The following is a 19804-nucleotide window of genomic DNA, read 5'->3' as shown; positions in this document are numbered from 1 at the left end:
GAACACTGGAGTGGGTTGCCATTTCCTTCTCCAATGCATGAAAGTGAAAAGTGAAGTCGCTTCAGTCGTGTCCGACTCCTAGCGACCCCATGGACTGCAGCCTTCCAGGCTCCTCCATCCATGGGATTTGCCAGGCAAGAGTACTGGAGTTGGGTGCCATTGCCTTCTTCGTGAGCTTAGCTAGGAGATTGGAAAGGTGGGTTTAGATCAGACTGTGGAAGACTCAAATATTAAATATGGATTTATTTTGAGACATCAAAAGTTTCTGATCAAGGGAATAGCATGATTTACAACTATGCTTAGAAAAATAAATAGCAACAGTGTAGAGGATGAAAGGAAAGAAAAAAAGGAGAGGCCAATAGGCAAGGTTGCAGCAATACCACAAGGCAAGATATAATAAGGCTAAACTGGAGAAGGCAATGGCACCCTACTCCAGTACTCTTGCTTGGAAAATCTCATGGATGGAGGAGCCTGGTAGGCTGCAGTCCAAGGGGTCGCTAAGAGTCGGACATGACTAAGCAACTTCACTTTCACTTTTCACTTTCATGCATTGGAGAAGAAAATGGCAACCCACTCCAGTGTTCTTGCCTGGAGAATCCCAGGGACGGGGGAGCCTGGTGGGCTGCTGTCTATGGGGTCGCACAGAGTCAGACACGACTGAAGTGACTTTGCAGCACAGAACTAGATGTGGGACCTCTTGGAGAGAATGGCCCATATAGAGAGATGTGTAGACTTATTTAGATGGCTTAGTAAGTGACTGACTGAGAAGAGGCAGGCAAAAAGAACTGATCCCAAACTTTATAGAACAGGAAATGTGGTGAAGGGTAATACACTAAGAGAGGACAACAGGGGTTAGAGCAGGTTTTGGTTGGAAAGATAATGGATTCTTTTTTAGTTTTCTTGAAATTGAGTGCTTTAGTTTTATTCACAAAGAGGTGTGCAATCTGGCAGGCAACCACAAAATTGGAGCTAAAGCTTGGGTTAAGAATTCAAGATGAGAATCTAGTTTTGGAATACATCTTTTGGAGTCCTGGAAAGAGAGAAGACTACACAAGGGACAGAGAAATAAAAAAGGACTGCAGAGGAGAGATCAGGCAGAAAAGTGGACAAGAACCATCTCAGATAAAAGGGAGTGAGAGAGACTAAGAAATGTGGAACTCAGGCAATTAACTTGGCCTCTTGTAAATAACTCTGATAAAAAAGATTGAGGCGATAAAGAGATTTGGATCACGTATTTCCATTATCTATGTGCTCCCTGACCCTGCTCAACTAGTTAGCTGAGATTCAGTCCAGTTCTCTAAATTATGGAGACAAAGATTCACATGATTTGTACCTAATATATTCACTTGTCTCAAAGAAGTACTAATTTTTCAGCTCTGAGGTAATCATTCTTACTTCCTCACTCTCGCTCCTGAAAAGATTGCTTAGTGTCTCTACCATATTTCTCAGAGTTTTCTTCCAAAGATCCAATTATGTGACTTCCTGATTAAAGCCTTATCCATACTAAAGCTGAAGTTATGTTAGCAATAACCATAACCTAGTTTCAAACTGATTAATCATTCCATAATCTAAAGTAGACAAAACTTTTTTTTACCAGTTTTATTGAGATATTAGACAAATATTTTTAAAGTAATCTAGGCTGTTGCTAACATGGGTAATGATGCTTATTTAGAAGCAGCTATAAAACCAAGGTCCCTGGTGGCCCAGTGGTTAGGACACTGCACTTCCACTGCAGAGGGCACAGGTTCGATCCCAGTCGTAGAACTAAGATCCCATAACCCACTCGAGTGTGGCCAAAAGATAGAAAACAAAAACAATGGCAGTTGTGTTTTATACTCTCTAAGCAGTCCATTAAAGGACAAATGACTATTTAAGCAGGAAGTTTAAAAAGCTCCCCCTCAAAAGGCCTGGTCAGTCTTAGAACCCCTCCATCTTCCTAGACCCAATAGCAATCAGGCTGAATGCCAGCCTGATCTAGTAGGATCTTCCTTTATATGAGAATTTTTTTTCTACACTCTGACCAGCCACAAAAAGATAGGCTTGTTCTAACCCATCTTCAACAGACATTCATGAGAAAAAAATCTCTTACCAGATCTTTACACATAATCAGCATTTTGTTTGCTGCAGTCCCAGTCATTTCCAACCTTAGGCCAGTTTTGACATGTACTAGCCTCCTGCACTGAATCTACATTGTGCATGCTGCCATGACATCAGCCGTCCTGCCCCTAACAGGGTCTGAGAGGAGAGGACTTACAATGGTGCTTTGACACACAACAAAGCCCCTTCCTCTCTATTTAGGATTTCTGACATTTTTTCCTTCCATTTAAAATTCTTCTTCCCATTTAAATTAAAAAAAAAAAAAAATTTTTTTTTTTTTTAGTTAAGACCATAAAGGGTGAAAAGGGGAGTTGTCAGGCCTAGAGGACTCAAAATTGAGAGGGAAGAGAGTTTAAGAAAAGTCATAAAACTGCTTTGTGGTTACATCTCTTACCAACTGGTTTATGTTAAAATAGAGTTAGAACCCATGCAGAGAAAAGGGTTCTAGTTTTGCAAACCTTTAAAAATTCTTTCTACATCCTCAACTGATGATCGCCGAACACTAAAGAACTCTCCTAAGGAGAAAAGCGACAGGCACTGCAAGGTATGAGAAGGGATGGCTAAATCGCATCAAACGTAACTGAAGAATTCTAGGATGAGTTATCTAATTTTTGCCTCAGAAGAAACACTTCCTACCATTACTTCACAAATGTAGACATTTGGACCAAATATTTAGCTGGAAAAAAAAAAAAAGTCCACGTTCCCATCTAGATGTGATCTAGAGTAAATGATGGCTTTGCTCCCCATCAGATCTGTTTATTTCATTAGAATGACTGTTGTAACAAACGAACCCCATGCACAAAGCCAGATATGCAGGAAAGTATGAGAAAACTGGAAAAACTGACCAGCTCTGCGGCCCCTGGATTGTGTTATAAGTCACCAGCATATGTAACTCATTTTCTAGCTAAGTAATTCCCTCTGGGGACCTGGTCTGCACTCCACACTAAGGATCAAATTTCATTAGCAGTTGTAGGAAAATGCAACTCTGTGCATTTGCAAGTCAAAACTCCTGAAGGCTACAGCTAGTCTGGCTATTTTCATTGATTTTTCCAGGGATAGGATTTTAGCTGATAGAAAACATTTGTTGGAAGGCACAGATGAGGAAGTTAAGAAGAGAAAGGGTTCAGCTAGCAAGAAGACAACTAAGCCTCAGTCTTAATGTTAAACTCTGGCCTTAACACGCAGACTGCAGCTGTGTCCACGCACAGAGAGATTCAGCAGTAATTCCACCCCCCAAAGCTACTAATGACAAAAGGCACAGGAAGACAAATTAAAAGGCCAAGCGTAGGAAAACACATAACCCAGACGGCATCAAACTCTCTTCCTTTCTAGGTATCGACCTGAATCCCAGTGTGCGCTTACTTTCATGCGAAACTGGGTCACAGACCCAAAAATCTTAGCATTTCTGTAAATAATTCATCTGAGACGTTTTATTAACTACTCGTCTAATTTGAATCAAAAGACATACTGACCACGTACTCGCCACACTCAAACAATCTAGACTAGAAAAAAAGCTTTGTTTAGTTACTTGGCCTTTTTTCAAGTTTTAAACCCACCCGATCCTTACCTTGGTTTGAGTTGGTTCACCTTTCTCAAACATCATCTTCAGCCTGTTCAGCGGAACATTGTATTTCTCTATTTTGTTTGCAGTTTCTGCGTTTTCACTCATTTCGGGTTTTGCTACTTCATGTCTGGATTCTCCCAGACAGTTTTCCATCTTTTTATTTTCTGTTGAGTGGTCTTTAAGATGCTCACTGTCCTTGATGCGGGGGTGCGGGTACTTAGTAGGAGCTTCAGGAGGCGATCTGATCTTAGGTCTGGGTTGGACTAGCTCCTCTCGGTCAGCCTGGACCCCAGAGGCAGAGCTGCCCACCACTTCAGCGGGAGGAGGGTCGCCTCTGTGCCTGACCTCTGCGCTGCTGTTTCGCACTGAGTCTGGGAGAGAGTCGGCTCCCAGCACTGGGTTCTCCCACTTCTTCCTTAACGCAGTCAGGTTCCCCCTTCTAAAGTGCTGGGGGAGATTTTCAGCGTTCTAGAAGAACAAAAAGTGAATGCCAGTTATAACTTGCCTGCTGAAACCTTCAAACATGTTGTTCTTTGTAAAATGAAAGTTAAAACTCCAAGCTGCTCCTGCTCCACTGGCGTCTCCGACAGCTGTGAACAGTTACAGCCCTGCCACATGGAGAAAGCATCCACCCCAGGAGAGGGAGAGGGGAAGAGAGAAAAAGTCAGGAGCTAAAGCAGGAAGTGATAAAACAGGATAGCCTTATAAGGACAAAATGAGAAGAAAGGAGAGCCCAGATCTAATGATAGTTACATTGGAGACAAGGGATTTTTTTACCCAGAGATTAATGGGGAAAACAGAAAGAAAAAGCAAATTAACAGTTACTTTAAATCCTGTAAATATGTACTAATAAAATTTCATTATTACATGCCACAAAATTACGTGGTGAATCCTGCTGGGTTTTTTCTTTTAAATGAGACAAAGATGCGGTATAGCTTACACTACACAATACCAATAATTGTGGATAGTAGCATCAAGAATTGAAACTATTTGTGGAAATTTAAAGCAGCCACCAGACTTTTACATGTATTTGCATAAGTGACATATCATCATATGTAACATAATTTACATGAAAAAATTTTATTTTTACATAATAACTGAATCCTTCCCCACCCCCCACCCGCTGTTCTTCTCTACATGTTGGTCATGTATAAATTCTGTTAGAAAATTCACTATTTTCCAGACCTTTTGGTTGCAAAATAGCCAGGCTTCATATGAAACACCACTACTACTCCCTCTCTTGATGGAAGGACACACATCTAAGACAATTAATTCCCTTTCGCCTGGGTCAAACTGCAATTAATTGATACATATAAGACATTGAAAACAATCTGGAAATTGTCCATGTTGCTCTGTAATAATTAGAGGAGACATGCTTGGTGAAGTAAAATTCAACGTCCCAGACTTGGAAAGCACTCCTAAATAAAGTAAGCAGCAGCGCCTTTCCAACAGAGCACAAACTCCAATACCTTCTTGCCCTCCATTCCTGCAGTCTGTGACTCACCGGTCTTTCAACTAAGAAAGGACAAACCAACTAGGACTGAAAGACTCTAGGGAATTAAACAGGATTAGCAGCTATATTGGGAATTAAGTCTCTCACCTTATTACTCTTCTGAATACACGATGAGAGCCACTTCAAGTAACACCAAGACTTGAAAAAAGAAACTTAGAGAAGAACAACTTTGCTTGATTTTTGCGCTTAAATCTTAGCTGACAATATGCTTCACTGGGGGAAGCGTGTATGGGTCAGAAATAGAAGCAGCATGAAAAGTTTGCTTGTTGGAAAAGAGAGAATTAAAAAACAGATTGGGTTCTATTCTTTTTGCCATTCTTCTCCATGCATGTGCATGGCTGAGTCCCTTTGCTGTTCACCTGAGACCATCACAACCCTGCTAATCAGCTATACCCCGCTACAAAATAAAAAGTTAAACAAAACAAAACATAAACAGGTCCAGGGGCTTCCCTGGTGGTCCAGTGGTTAGGAATCTGCCTTGCAATGCAAGGGACACGGGTTCAATCCCTGGTCCTGGAGGATCCCACATGCCTCGAAGCAACGAAGCCCATGCGCCACAACTACTAAAGACCGAGTGCCTAGAACCTGTGCTCCACAACAAGACAAGCTGCCACAATGAGAACCATGTGCACCACTAGAGAGTTGCTCCCTCTTGCTGCAAATAGAGAAAGCCCATGTGCAGCAACACAGGCCCACCACAAAAACCAAAAAATAAAATAAACAAATAAATCTTAAGAAACGAAAACAGGTCTGGAAGCTGGTGCTACCTTAACTGCCAGCAACTCTCTCAGCTCTGGGCTCCCTCCTGAGACACAATGGATGAGTCATCTGGGTCTCCAACTTCACCTGCCCTGCCCTGCTCAAACAGAAGCCCTGAGAATCAAAGTGGCATTTTGCCTTGGTAACTGGACACTACTTTTCTCAGAGACATGTGATTAAAGTATATTTATTGACATGAAAAGATACTCATAAGACACTTTTGAGTGGAAATAGCTATTTATAAGACAGCATGGGGAATTCCCTGACGATACAGTGGTTAGGCGCTTTCACTGCAATGGGCCCGGGGTTCAATCCCTGGTAGGGGAACTTCCCTGGCAGATCAACTGGTAAAAAATCTTCCTGCAATGCATAAGACCCCTGTTCGATTCCTGGGTCGGGAAGATCCACTGGAGAAGGGATGGGCTACCCACTCCAGTATTCTTGGGCTTCCCTGGTGGCTCAGCTGGTAAAGAATCCCCCTGCAATGCAGAAGACCTGGGCTCGATCCCTGGGTTGGGAAGATCCCATGGAGAAGGGAACAGTTACCCACTCCAGTATTCTGGCCTGGAGAATTCTGGCCTGGAGAACTCTGGCCTGGGTCGCAAAGAGTTGGACACAACAGAGAGACTTTCACTTTGGGGCTTCCCTGGTGGCTCAGACGGTAAAGAATCTGCCTGCAATATGGAAGACCTGGGTTTGATCCCTGGTTGGGAAGATCCCCTGGAGGAGGGCATGGCAACCCACTCCAGTATTCTTGCCTGGAGAATCCCCAAGGACAGAGGAGCCTGGTGGGCTACAGTCCATGGGGTCACAAAGAATCAGACACAACTGAGCAACTAAGCAGGGGAACTAAGATCCTACAAGCCATGTGGCAAGGCCAAAAAAATGAAGGGAAAAAAAATGACAGCATGATTTCATGTTATAATACACATGTGCTGTACTCAGTCACTCAGCTGTGTCTGACAGACTCTTTGCAACCCCATGGACAGTAGCCCAGCAGGCTCCTCTGTCCATGGAATTTTCCAGCAAAGAATACTGGAGTGGGTTGCCATTTTCTCCTCCAGGGGATCTTCCCAACCCAGGTATCAAACCCACATCTCCTGCCTTTCCTGTATCGCAGGTGGAATCTTTACTGCTAAGCTACTGGGGAAGGCCTATAATACACACATATATTTATAAATATAAACACAGAATAGTAGTCTGGAAGAAAAGACATCCCAATGTTAACAGGTTGCCTCTGGGGATCATGGATTTATGGGCATTTGGATTATATTTTCTTCTTTTTTTATAATAAATGTGCTTTCATTGTATAATAAAAATAAATACAATGTCACACAAAAAAAGCTTCAATGGAATATCAAATAATTTTGATGTGATTTGTAAATGGTTTGAAAGTTGTCATTTCCACTTAACTTGTGATGACCTGAAAGAAAGGCATTTGTGTGATGGAGTATCAGCAACATCCCAAACAAAGACCTGGGTAGAAGACATCCTTTAGGGGGGCATTTTAACAGAGGAGTAAATGTGCTCTTTTATAAAAAGAGTTCTTAAGGATGCAAGTTCAAAAGTGCTAGGGTGGGAACAAGTAGGGGAAGGACAGGGCTGTGAGGTCTGATAGCACTGAAGGCCCCAGACTCTGTCTTCACTCTTGGCAGCACCACCAGGTCATGTTAGTTGTCCAGGACTTTAGAGCTTGGGCAAGAAAAGATGGGGCAGAAGCAGTGGCTGTAGGCTTTCTGGGAAAGAAAGAGAAGCAAAAAGGCACAGGGCAAAAGCAAGAATTGAAAGCAGACTGGGCAGCACAGTGAAAAGAGTACAGGACGGAAGCAGCCTGGGTTATCATTGGACAGTGGGCTACAGGCCAGGCAACCCACTCCAGTATTCTTGTCTGGGAAATCCAATGGACAGAGGAGCCTGGCGCACTACAGTCCATAGCGTTGCAAAGAGTTGGACACGGCTGAGCATGAGCACGAGAATATATTTTCTTTTCTTTATTTTCTTTTTCAATTCAAGTATAGTTGATTTACAATGTTGTTAGGTTCAGGTATATAGCAAAGTGATTCAGGGATTTTTTTTTTTCTTAGATTATATTCCATTATAGGTTATTACAAGATATTGAATATAATTTCCCATGTGTCGTGCTGTGCTAAGTTGCTTCAGTCGTGTCTGACTCTGAGACCCCATGGACTGTAGCCACTAGGCTCCTTTGTCCATGGGATTCTCCAGGCAAGAAAACTGGAGTGGGTTGCCATGCCCTCCTCCAGGGGATCTTCCCAACCAGGGGATCAAACCCATGTCTCTTATGTCTCCTGCATTGGCAGGTGGGTTCTTTACCACTAGCGCCACCTGGGAAGCCCCATAATTCCCTATGCTATACAGCAAATCCCCATCACTTACCTCTTTTATGTATCGTATCTGTATTTCCTATAATGAGCATATAATGCTTATATAATCCAGCTTCATCCAGCCAAACGACCCTGGGCAAGTTTCCTAATTTCTGGAAACTACCATACAGGGCTATTGTGGAGAATAAATGCAACTATACAAAAGCACGTATGTTGCAATTGACCAATAGTGGTGACTATTATTAAATGGGTGGCCCTCCTCACTCCTCCAGCCACACCTCACAATCATGATCAACAAACAGTATCCAGTCATCTCTCAAATCCTGAACTGGAGTTACAGTCTCTTATTGTTCTTTCTACTCTCTCTACAGTCTCTGTTGTTTCAGAGTCAGGTGGTGGAGGAGGGGTAATAAGGTGAAATTTTAATCAATGTCATTTGCATCAAGGTTTTAACATTTTACCAAGTATTCTCCTAGAATAAGGCAGTGGGAAGTCAGGGAGGGTACAAGTATTCAATGGCCCCACTGGTTGCAAGAAAACCCCAGCCTCCTTTCTCAAAGTGACATCCAGAATACTACCCAGCAAGGCTGAGAATCTCTGTGGATGCTGCCTCTGGATCATCACCAGGTGCCTAAAACAGGATCAGGCACACTCAGAACACGCAACAATGTCCTTTCTGCAGGAACATTTGACTTGGAAGGGCCCTTGGATAAATCCCTTCCTCTCTTTGGGTCTGTTACTCCACCCGCAAAATGAAGAGGGGGGGTCAAATGAGCTTTAGTGTTTGAAATCTTGGCAGGGGAATCTTCATCTTAAAAGCAGGACGATGTCTGGTAGGATGCAGCAGTAGGCTGGAAGTACAGACCACTTGGATGCACAGCTTCCAAGGAGGGGGAGACATTTCTAGGCTAAGAGCTACTCAAAAAAGTGGCAGCCAGTCATTATGATGACTGTCCAAACAGCACAGATTTCAAGATGTGGCATATCCCAGGCTTGAAGGGAAACTGAAAATATAATCAATGGTGGTATTGATCATCTGTGTTTCTGTGTCCTAAATACAAATGGAAGGGGAAGAGAAAAGAAGGGCTCCATTTCTGGAAATCCAAGCTATCATGTAACCTGATCCCAGCATTTGCTAAAGAAACAGATTTACCCACTTGCTCCTGAATGTGTCTCTATCTTGCTTTCTAAGAATATAAGTATTCTTTCACCTGGACAGCCGTCGCTATAAATTTATACATACATTCCACCCTGTTCTTCAGGAGACAAATTAGACCACTTACAAGTCTGGTAGATCTTAAAAGCAACCATCTGTCATTTATGGAAAAACTGGTAAGATCTGAATAAAGTCTAGTTTAACTTATAGGGTTACACCGAAGTTAATTTCTTAGTTTTCATAAATGTACCATAGTTATAGAACATGCTAGCATTAGGGAAAGGTAGGCTGAGCTTTATGGGAGCTCTCTGTACTAAGTTAATAATGCTAACTATAAATCCAAAATTATTTCAAAATAAAACATTTTTGTTAAAAAAAAGCAACCAATCTTCAATGTTGTTTTCTTCCAGCTAGTGCTGTCTCCCACATTTCACAGTTAAGGGTCTTGAAAGCACAGTCTTGTGTAGTTGCTGTTCCTACCTGACTACTTTCCATTCCTTCTAATTCTACTACCAAAACACTTCTGAATTAGCACAAATCAGGATCACCAATTACTTCTTTACAATTTTCATTTCATTATCTTATTTTTAATTTATTACTTTTCTCAATTACAAAAGTATTTTTAAAAACTAATTGTGGGGGGGGAGTCATAGTCAGTATAGGAATATATACACCTTGAATATATGCTTCAAGTTTCTCTATTTGACTCCTCTGCTCCTCCTAACCAAGACATCCATTGTCAACAGTTTGCTGCGCATGCTCTCAACTTTTCCCTTATTTTTATACAGTATCTTTTTTTTTCTACAAAATCATACTATACTTACTATTCTGCACATAAGTCCTTTAATCATTTAATGTGCTTTTGATACCTTTCCATGTTACATAAAATCTTAACCATATGATATCATACATAACATATGCTATATTATTATAATGGATGTAGATACCATGATTTACTATTTCCCCACTGATGAATATCTAATTTTAAACATTTCAGTATTACAAAGAATCCTGCAATAAATATCATTTTACATTTATTTTATTTCACTTGTGTTTCTCAATGATCATTCCTACAAGCACAATTGCAGGATCAATGGGTATTAAACACATCCAAAATTTTAATAGGCATTGCCTAGTAGACTTCACCAATTAAAAAATCTGTCTACTGTTTAGGTTACAATTTATATCTCACAGTTATTTAAATTTATATCTCATTGATTATTGGTGAGGTAAAAGCATTTTTTTTTCGGTTTATTGTTTCTTCTTTAATCACCTGCTCACACCCTTTTACCTCAACTGCCCATTACAATAGACACTTCTCCTTTGTTTTATTTGATCTCTCTATAGCATCTGATGTTATTGACTGCTCCCCCCTTTTAAAAATTTCCTTCCTTATATAGTTTCCGTGACATCCCTTTTTCCTAGATTTCTTTCCATTTTTTTCTAGACATTCTTCAGGTTTTTCTTTTTAAACAAGTTTCTCTTCCTTAGTTCCTCCCTTATATAGTGGGGTCCCTCAAGATTCTGCCTTTTTAGGTCATCCTCTTTAGTCGCTTTACATATTTTTCTATAGATGATGTCTTTCACCCACCTAGATGGATGATCCACACCCTATAACTCGAGCCAGATAGCTCTCCTTACCTATCAGTTCTACCTGGAAATCCTACAGATACCTTAAACTCATCCTTGTCTAAAGCTGAAGTCTCCCCTCTCCTCCCTTTACTCCTCACTCTTTTTCTGAATTTTCCATCTCGGTGAATGGGACAGCTATCTTTTCTACTGTCAGATGCGCCTGTTCTCTTATGCCTCCACACTGGGCACCTGCTGCTTCCTCTACCACTCCTTTGCCCCCTTTATTTAGCTAATTCCTAGTCATCCTTCAGGCTCAGTCAGATACCACTTCTTTTGGGACGTCTCCCTGGACATGACATAGTCCAGGTTATGAGTCCTTCCTAAATTCTCCCCCAGCACCTTGCATATTTCTTTAATATGGTACTTACCACACTGAGATTCTAAATTCTACTTTCTGGGACTCCTTGGTGGTCCAGTGGTTGGAAGTCCAACTGCCAATGCAGGGGACACAGGTTCGATCCCTGGTCCAGGAAGATTCCACACGCCGTGGAGCAACTAAGCCTGAGAGCCACAATTACTGAAGTCCATATGCCTAGAGCCTGTGCCTTGCAACAAGAGAAGGCGCTACAATGAGTAGCCTAAGTACTCCAAATACAGAGTAGCCCCCACTTGCTGCAATTAGAGAAAAGCCTGCACGCTGCAACAAAGACCCAGTGCAGCAAGAAATAAAATAAATAAAGATTTTTAAAAAGAGAATGCTATCTGATTTTAAAAATAAATAAAATAAATCCTACTTTCTAAACTCTAAGCAGTTCCTTGAAGGCGGGGACCACATCCTATTCCTCTTGGTGCTTTCGGGACACATAAAAGATGTTCCATAAATGTTTATCTCCACTTGTGGTATCAACTTTTGTTATCTGACTGTCTTGATTAGACAACCTAGTTCAATCAGGCCTTTAGCCCATCACTACCAAACAGCACAAAGTGACCAATGATCTTCATGTTGCCAAATCTGATTGTCAATTCTTAGCCTATCTGTGCGTTTGACTCGATAATTTGCCTTTTGAAAACACTTTCTTCACTGGACATCTGGTACTCCATTCTCTTTTTTTCACTGCATCTCACCAGCTGCTCCTTCTTAAGTCTCTTTTGCTGGTTCTTCCTTCTCTCTCCAACCTTTAAATGGCAAGGTGCCCCTGAACTCAGTACTCAGACCTCTTTTCTAGCTACACTCAATCCCCAGGTGATCTCATCCATTTCTTATCTTTACAAACCACTGATACTTTGATACACACAGATCTCATCTCCAGGCTGGATCTCTTCCAATTCCAGATTTGTACATCCAAGCTCCTATTTGACATCGATACTTGGAAGTCTTAATAAAGAATTACATTTAACATGTCCAAAGCTAAGCTTCTAACAAATATTTTCCCTTCTCTAAACTTGTTTTTACTGCCACCTTTCTGATCTCAATGGCATTTTTCCTGGTGTTTGGGCCAGATGCATTGTTGCAATTCTTCCTTTCTACCTTCAGTATAAATCCTGACTACTTCTCATTGCCTGTAGAGCTCCTGTGTGCTGTGCTATGCTCAGTCACTTCAGTTGTGTCTGACTCTGCAATCCATGAACTGTGGCCCGCCAGGCTCTTCTGTCCTTGGGATTCTCCAGGCAAAAATACTGCAGTGAGTTGCCATGCCCTCCTCCAGGGGATCTTCCTGACTCAGGGACTGAACCCACATCTTTTATGTCTCCTGCATTGCAGGTGGATTCTTTACCCACTGAGTCATGTGGGAAGCCCATATAGCTATGACTCCAGTCCAATCCATTATCATCTTTTGCCTAAATCACTGCAACTGTCTTATAATTGGTCTTCACGCTTTTGCTACTGTTCCTCTAGTCTCTTCCTCCTTTTTTTAAAATTTCAGTCAGATCACATTAATCCTTTGCACAAACCCTTCAAAGGCCCCCATTTAATCAGAATTAAGGTCCATGTCCTCACAACTGGACATGACATTTCCCTTCCTGTTCCTCAAATACATTTAGGATGTTCTTGCCTCGAGGCATGTTCATGTGCTCTTATCTTCTGCCTGAATTATTTTTCTCCCAAGCTCCTGTCCTCAGACCTCTGCTCAAATGCCTCCTTGACCACTATACTCATCCCTCTTACCTGCTTCATTTTGTTTTATACCTGCTACATCTTTATGGTCTGTCTCTCCCACCAGAATATAAACTCCATGGGGGCAGAGATGTAGTCTGTATTAGTGCCTAAAGCAGTGCTTGGCATACAGTGGGCACTCTGAATACTTGCTAAAATGAATGAGTGAAAGGAAAAAAGGAATGAAGAAAAGAGAAAGGGGAAAAATAACAAGCGAGAGAGAGAGTAGGAAAGAAAAGAAAACCAGCAGTTGAGTGAAGTGATGGTAAGTTTTCTTACAGTGCACCAGAAGGGCTCCATTCTCGAATTACAGGAAAATTGTCAAAGACCCAGTCAGCACTGCCCCCTTAGAGAAGACAAAGTGACAGAGGCATGCTTTGCACTCACTTAAATAGGTTAGGTGCTGAAAACTGCCAGGAGGATATTTTTGTAATGCCAGACAAATGAAGAATTCTTGCCCAAATATGTGAGGCTTTTCCCCTCATATGAAGAAATCAAGTAAGATTTCAAAAGAAATACACTACCCAGCCAAACTGGAAGTTAGCCAGCGGGAAAGTACAAAACGGGTAGAGCCGAGAGCTGGTTCTGAGGTTTTTGCCTTTGGTGGATCCTGCTGCTAAGAAATTTGCTAACTAGACTGGGTCAAGAAGTTTGCTTTAAACAAAGAACCCAGGGGAATGACAACAGCTGCACAGCTGCTACCATTTAAATGCAGAGAGACTTTCTGGTTGTTTGATTTGGAAAAAAAGAAACAGCCTAGGAAGCCCTGTCTCCTGATTTGAGCAGAAGCAGTAAGCCATTTTATAACCACAAGCAAAGTACTTGGCCTTCTGTCTTTCACTCAACTCAGGAAAGAAAAAGTGGCTCAAAGGAGAACCTCAGGGAAAAAAATAAGATTCTCTGCACCTGAGCCAAGTTCTCCTGAGCAAATGGTTCAGCAATGAGACCAGCCGGCACAAAGGCCCGGCTCAGCTGATGCAGAGCCCACAGTCCCGCGGAGGCTGCAGGGGGCTGGGCCACATGAGCTGCGACCACGAAGTTCCACGTGTCGCAGGGCTTCCAAATACTTACACTTCTTTTCTTTTCCATGTTTGCTTCTTCCGCTGCTTTCTGGTACCTTAGAGAAGAGGGGGGGAAAAAGAATATCCTCAAATTAAACTTAAATTTTTACACTTTCAAACTTCAAGAAAACCACTTCTGCACACCTATCTCTGCCAAGGATTATCATCAGTCACCTCTATCAAAAGCAGAGAATCGGGGCAGCCCTCACTTCCTGCACTGTTGCAGTCAACTGCTCTAAGAGAAAGAGCCAAGACAACGAGGTCAAACGCTGGGAAAATGGAGACAGCAGAAAGCCTGGGTTTTTAAGTCTCAGTTTCATTACTTAATGTAATCTGGGGCAAGTCAACCTCTCTAAGCCTCAGTTTCCTTACCTAGAAAATGATCTACTATAATGCTGGGAAGAATAAATGATGTATAAAAAGCCATGTACATAAATGCTTTGGAATTAGTCAAAGGGTACAGTATTACATTAACCCTAGGTTGCACTTTCCCCATTCATTAATGCCTCTAAAATCTTACAATTCTTGTTGGCCAAATGATCAAGAAGTAGTCATACGGCCTGTACATGTGTAAATTTAGCCTAAGCTATTGGTACTGTCGCTTTTGCTCAGTTAAATATATTTGAAGGTATTATACATCCTTTAAATGCCACTGAAATGTCTTTAATGAGACTACACTTCGATTTGCCATTGAAAGAAAAATTGTTCTCCTTTTTTTAAATATATGTGTAAGAGTGATTTGTGAGAAAAGTTTCTATGCTAAGCAAGCATTAGTTCTTTTAATTAACAGTATTTTTCCTTTAGTGATGCATAAAATAATGGCCCAGCCTACAGTCGATGGCATCTTAGAGTTGATAAACAGGCTTCTATAATTTTATTCCTTTAATTTTTACTTTCAATCATTTTATCATTTTTACTATTTGCTCAGGAGATTCCTGAGGAACAACTGAAGTCCCAGGGCTTTTCAGAGGTGATCCGGTTTCCTCCATTTGAAAGCAAAAAAGGCTTGGGACGTCCAGGCCACAACAAACCTCCAGACCACTCTGAACTGTCTTAATGGGGCTTCCTCAGAGCCTCTGAGTCAAACAATGAAGGCAGCACTATCACTAGAAGAATCCCACCAGGTGAGGCCTGCGTGCCTAGAACTTACTGATTTGATTCCTTGGGCCTGCAGGCCTTGAACTCACCAACCTAACCCCAACCCTAGAAAAGGGCTTGGTCAATGGGTCACTTGTTCCTGTCTTAAGGCAGACTTTCAGAATTTACAAGGCATGTGGGCAGGGAAAAGGAGATGAGACAAGAAGATAAAGAACAATATGGGAAAGGGCCCATTCCCTAACCAATACTAACTTTCAGCTCATAAATACCTTCACAAGCTCAGAACTTCCTCAGTGTGTGTGTTAAATAGAACAACCTCATCCAAAATGGAAGCCAGAGGAAACTTCTAGATTTAACATCACTGCTTTCCTACTACGTAACCTGGGTTATATAACTTGTTTGGGCCTCATCCACAAAATTAAGTAATTGTGAGAGGATTTCTAAGGTCTCCTCCAGTTCTTACTACCGCTTAAAGTTTAACAATCAGGTAGCAGTGTCTCATTCACTAGACTGAGTAATACTCTGAAACTGAGCAGAGTTTTCTTAAAGGGTAGGGTGAAAGAACTTCCAAAAACAATTGGGATTTCACTGACCACAGCTTATGGAAAAAAATGGGATTAGAACTGCTGTAAGTCAAATTACAAGCTACAGAGATATTTGAAACATATTACAGACAAAAGGCTAATTTCTCTAAAATACAAAGAACTCTTACAAATCAGTAAGAAACCAACAAAAGCAACTTAATAGAAAAATGGGCATAAACATAAACACAGGGTTCACAGAAAATATCAAGTGACTCAAACAAAAAATAAGAATGTTTAGCCTCAAAATAAAAATTCAAACAACACTAAGAACATTTCTTATCTAAGTAGGAAAAAACATTTTTTTTTTTAAGGAAAAAAAAACCCAATATACAGAGGGTAAATAAATAAAACCTCTAGGGAAAGCATTTTGTCAATTTTACAAAAATTACAAAAGCATAAATGTTACAATTTGCCAATTCTGTTTCCAGAATTTATCTTATAGGTACACTCACATAAGCAAAAATAACTTTTACATTAGATTATTTGTCACCGCACTAAATGTAATAGCAAATGACTGAGAACAACCTGAATGTCCATTAGCAGCAGACTGGTAAATAAATTATAATGTATTCATGCAATGGAATACTACACAGCTATATAAAGAACAAAAGCATGGTTGCACAGTGTGAATGGACTTTAATGCCACTGAAATGTATACTTAAAATTGTTTAAATGGTAAACTATACTTTATGTATATATTACCAAAAATATTTAAAAAATCGAATCTGGTAACAGCATAAAGACAGTGATATAAGATCAATGGAATGGAATAGAGAGCCCAGAAACGAAACCTCACATATATGGTCAAAGGGTTTTGACAAGGGTGCCAAGACCATCTAACAGGGAAAAGACAGTTTTTTCAATAAGGTAAACCATGAAATGCCAGAAAATATTTGAAAATCATTTATCTGATAAGAGATTAACATCTAAAATATATAAAAATTTAAAATAATACTGCATTTGAAACATATTTAACAAATAATATTGTACATACTATACTGCATCTACTTTTCTCCATTTTAGAACAGCTTGAGTTTTCATTCAAGAAACAGTGAAAGTGTTAGCCACTCAGTCTTTTTGACCCCATGACTGTAGTCCACCAGGGTCCTCTGTCCATGGGCTTTCCCCAGGCAAGAATACTGGAGTGGGTTGCCATTCCCTTCTCCAGGGCATTTTCCTGACCCAGGGATTGAACCTGGATCTCCTGCATTGCAGGCAGATTCTTTACCATCTGAGCCACCGGGGACCCTTGTGGCCCAATGGTTAGGACTTGGTGCTTTCACTGCCATGGCCTTGGTTCAATCCCTGACTGGGAAACTAAGATTCCACAAGCCTCCGCAAGCCAAGTGGCACTAGTGAAAAAATTTAAAAAAAAAAAAGTATGTTCTAAGCACTAGAGAAAAAGTAGTGAAAGAAATTACCAAAAAAGGCATAGTTCCTGCTCTCAGACAGCTTATAGTTTAAATATTAAACACATACTATAGGGATAAATCTTTCAAAGAAGGACAGAGTACTATTAAACAACCTAACAAAGGAACTGAATTCAGAAGGCGGGTGTGGGGTAGGGTGGGGCAGTGTGTGTGTGTGTGTGTGTGTGTGTGTGAAGAAAAGCCTTGCTGAGGAAATGACCTTTAGGCTGAAATCTGCAGTTTGATCAGGAGTCAGCCAGGCAAAACAAAGCAAGAAAAGCATTCCAGGCAAAGAAAAAGAGCACACACAAAGTCCCTAAGGCAAGACAGTGTCTCCCATGTATAAGATACACAAAGAACTCCAATGTTGCTGAAGCACATTGAGAAAGGCAGAGGTCAGGAGACGATGCCAGGCATCAAGGGCTTTGCAGGCTATTCTAAGAATTTTGAATGTAATCTTAGGTACAATGAATGAATGGTCAATGGTACAATGAATGGTCATTAATCCAAGCTATGTTTTTATTTTATTTTTTGGGTATGCCGAGTAGCACATGGACTCTTAGTTCCCCAACTAGGGATTGAATCTATGCCCCCTGCTGGAGAGTGCAAGAACAACCTCTGAACAACTGAGAAAGTCCCCAAGCTATGTTTTTAAAAGAGCACTGGATGCTGTGTGGAGAATGGACTGGAGTCGGGGTGCAGGATAGAGGTGGCAATGGTGACAGACGATGCAGGAAGGTCCAGGGAGGTAGCACTGGAGATAAAGTGAATAGACTTGAGGTATATTTCAGAAGTCGAATCAACAGGATTGGTAATGAGAAACAAGTCAAGAATGATCCCCAGGTTTTCAACAGCTGAGTCAATGGATGGAGGAGCACAGTTGGGGATGGGGAGGATGAAGAGTTCCATGTTAGCCATGCTAACCAAAACATCCCTTTGGTGGTAACAGTGATTTGATACATGTTCTAGAGCTGGAAAGAGAGATCTGAATGAACAACATAAATTTAGGACTTGTCTGTCCACAGATGGTATGAAAGCTGTGTAACTCTATGATATCATCTATGAAGAATGTGCAATGTAAGAAAAGGCTCAGAACTCAGTCCTGGAGACGTTAACAATTAGCAGTCAGAACATGAAGAAGAGGTTCTCATTCTCTGTTAGAGAACAGAGAAGGAACAGAGGTAGGAGAAAAAACAGACTTCCAGAGAAACTAAGGGAAGAAAAAATGTGGGAAAAAGTGGCAAAAGGCCATCTAAGATGAAGGCTAACAAACATCTCTTCAGTATGTTTTAGATAACTTTTCTAAGCAACACAGAAGTCTTTGGTAACCCTGGCATTTCTCTTCCATTATAATTTATTAACCCATAGTCCTTTTAATGGACATCTGGATTGTTTACAGTTATCTATCATTACAAATAGTGCTTTGGTGAATGGCCCTGTGTATTTTTTTTCCCCACTTGTACTAATGTATCTGAAAGTGAAAAGTGAAATGTATCTGAGAGTCCCTAAAAATAGAAATGCAGAAACACAGCAGATTAGAGCTAGAAAGGAACTAAAAGTTGGCCTTGAACTTGTGTTTCCACACTCCTTGGGTAATGATCTACAGTATACTACAGCAATATAATACAATATATGAAAGACAGAGCCCAATCAGCAGACAGGTTGATTCTTGGTCAATTGTTCCCCAAGGCAAGGAGAACAATTTACACCGTGGTTAGTTGGGTAAATAAGCTCAGCGGTTCCCTTCCTTTTACTGTCTTAATAGAAACACAGATTTAAAGAAAGATCAAAATAGTCTTCATCTTTAGTCCTATTCTTTTAGCACTGAGGCATCTGTAAGATACAGGTGTACACGCCAATGGCAGTCTTGAATTGTGTTTTGAAACTCCCACTCAAATATCACCACCCTTTATTTGTAATGAAGTACTTGCTAAACAGTGGAAACTCAGGGAGAAAAGTTCCACACCACTGCTTTCTTCCAAGTAAGGTCCTCGGTACTTTTACATTTTGACACTTTGAATACTAAGAGATATTGAGGTACAATACTTCTGAATTCAATGTTAGATTAGGACTCAGGCTTTAGATTTTCTTCAAATATGCTCAGAGTAACTAGCATTATTCTGACACAAAATGTGAAGGTCTCTGATGGGGAGGGAAAAGGCATTTTAAAAGATTCCAATCTGAGGGAAAAAATATTTGTCATGAGATTTCTATAATTAAAAGCTTATCCCTCTTCCCTTCCTAGATTTTCTTGTCCTCCAGTCTCCTCTTCACATACAGAATTTAATCTTGCAACTGCTTATTAATGCTCAGCTGTGAGGCAGGCAGCTGATGGAGGATGCTAAAATTATCTGGGGAGTAATAACTGTCTCAAACTTTTCTAAGGCCAGAGAACGGAGTTCCTGAGCCATGACTCTTGCTTGTATGCCCTCAAATAGAGGGAAGGTCTCACTGAGCCAAAAAAAAAAAAAAAGGAAAATGGAAATTCCCA

At 40.9% G+C, this 19804-nt stretch overlaps 1 protein-coding gene across 6 annotated transcripts in view; it reads right to left on the bottom strand.

Moving 5' to 3' along the window:
- LIMA1 (LIM domain and actin binding 1) overlaps positions 1–19804 on the bottom strand; it is a 92063-nt gene that overhangs the window by 32511 nt on the left and 39748 nt on the right. For all 6 annotated transcript variants that reach the window (XM_086399489.1, XM_086399493.1, XM_086399488.1 and 3 more), the window contains 2 exons: positions 14233–14278; positions 3665–4129 (listed from right to left, as the gene is read on the bottom strand). In XM_086399489.1, the coding sequence (XP_086255615.1) occupies positions 3665–4129; positions 14233–14278 (511 nt within the window). The remainder of the gene's footprint in view (positions 1–3664; positions 4130–14232; positions 14279–19804) is intronic.

Source organism: Bos grunniens, chromosome 5 (assembly GCF_055505025.1).
Source record: "Bos grunniens cultivar Pamir isolate PY7600 chromosome 5, Bosgru_T2T1.0, whole genome shotgun sequence".
Classification (NCBI taxonomy): Eukaryota; Metazoa; Chordata; class Mammalia; order Artiodactyla; family Bovidae; genus Bos; species Bos grunniens.
Note: the sequence above shows the minus strand (reverse complement) of the source record. Positions and strands in the feature narration are given on the sequence as shown.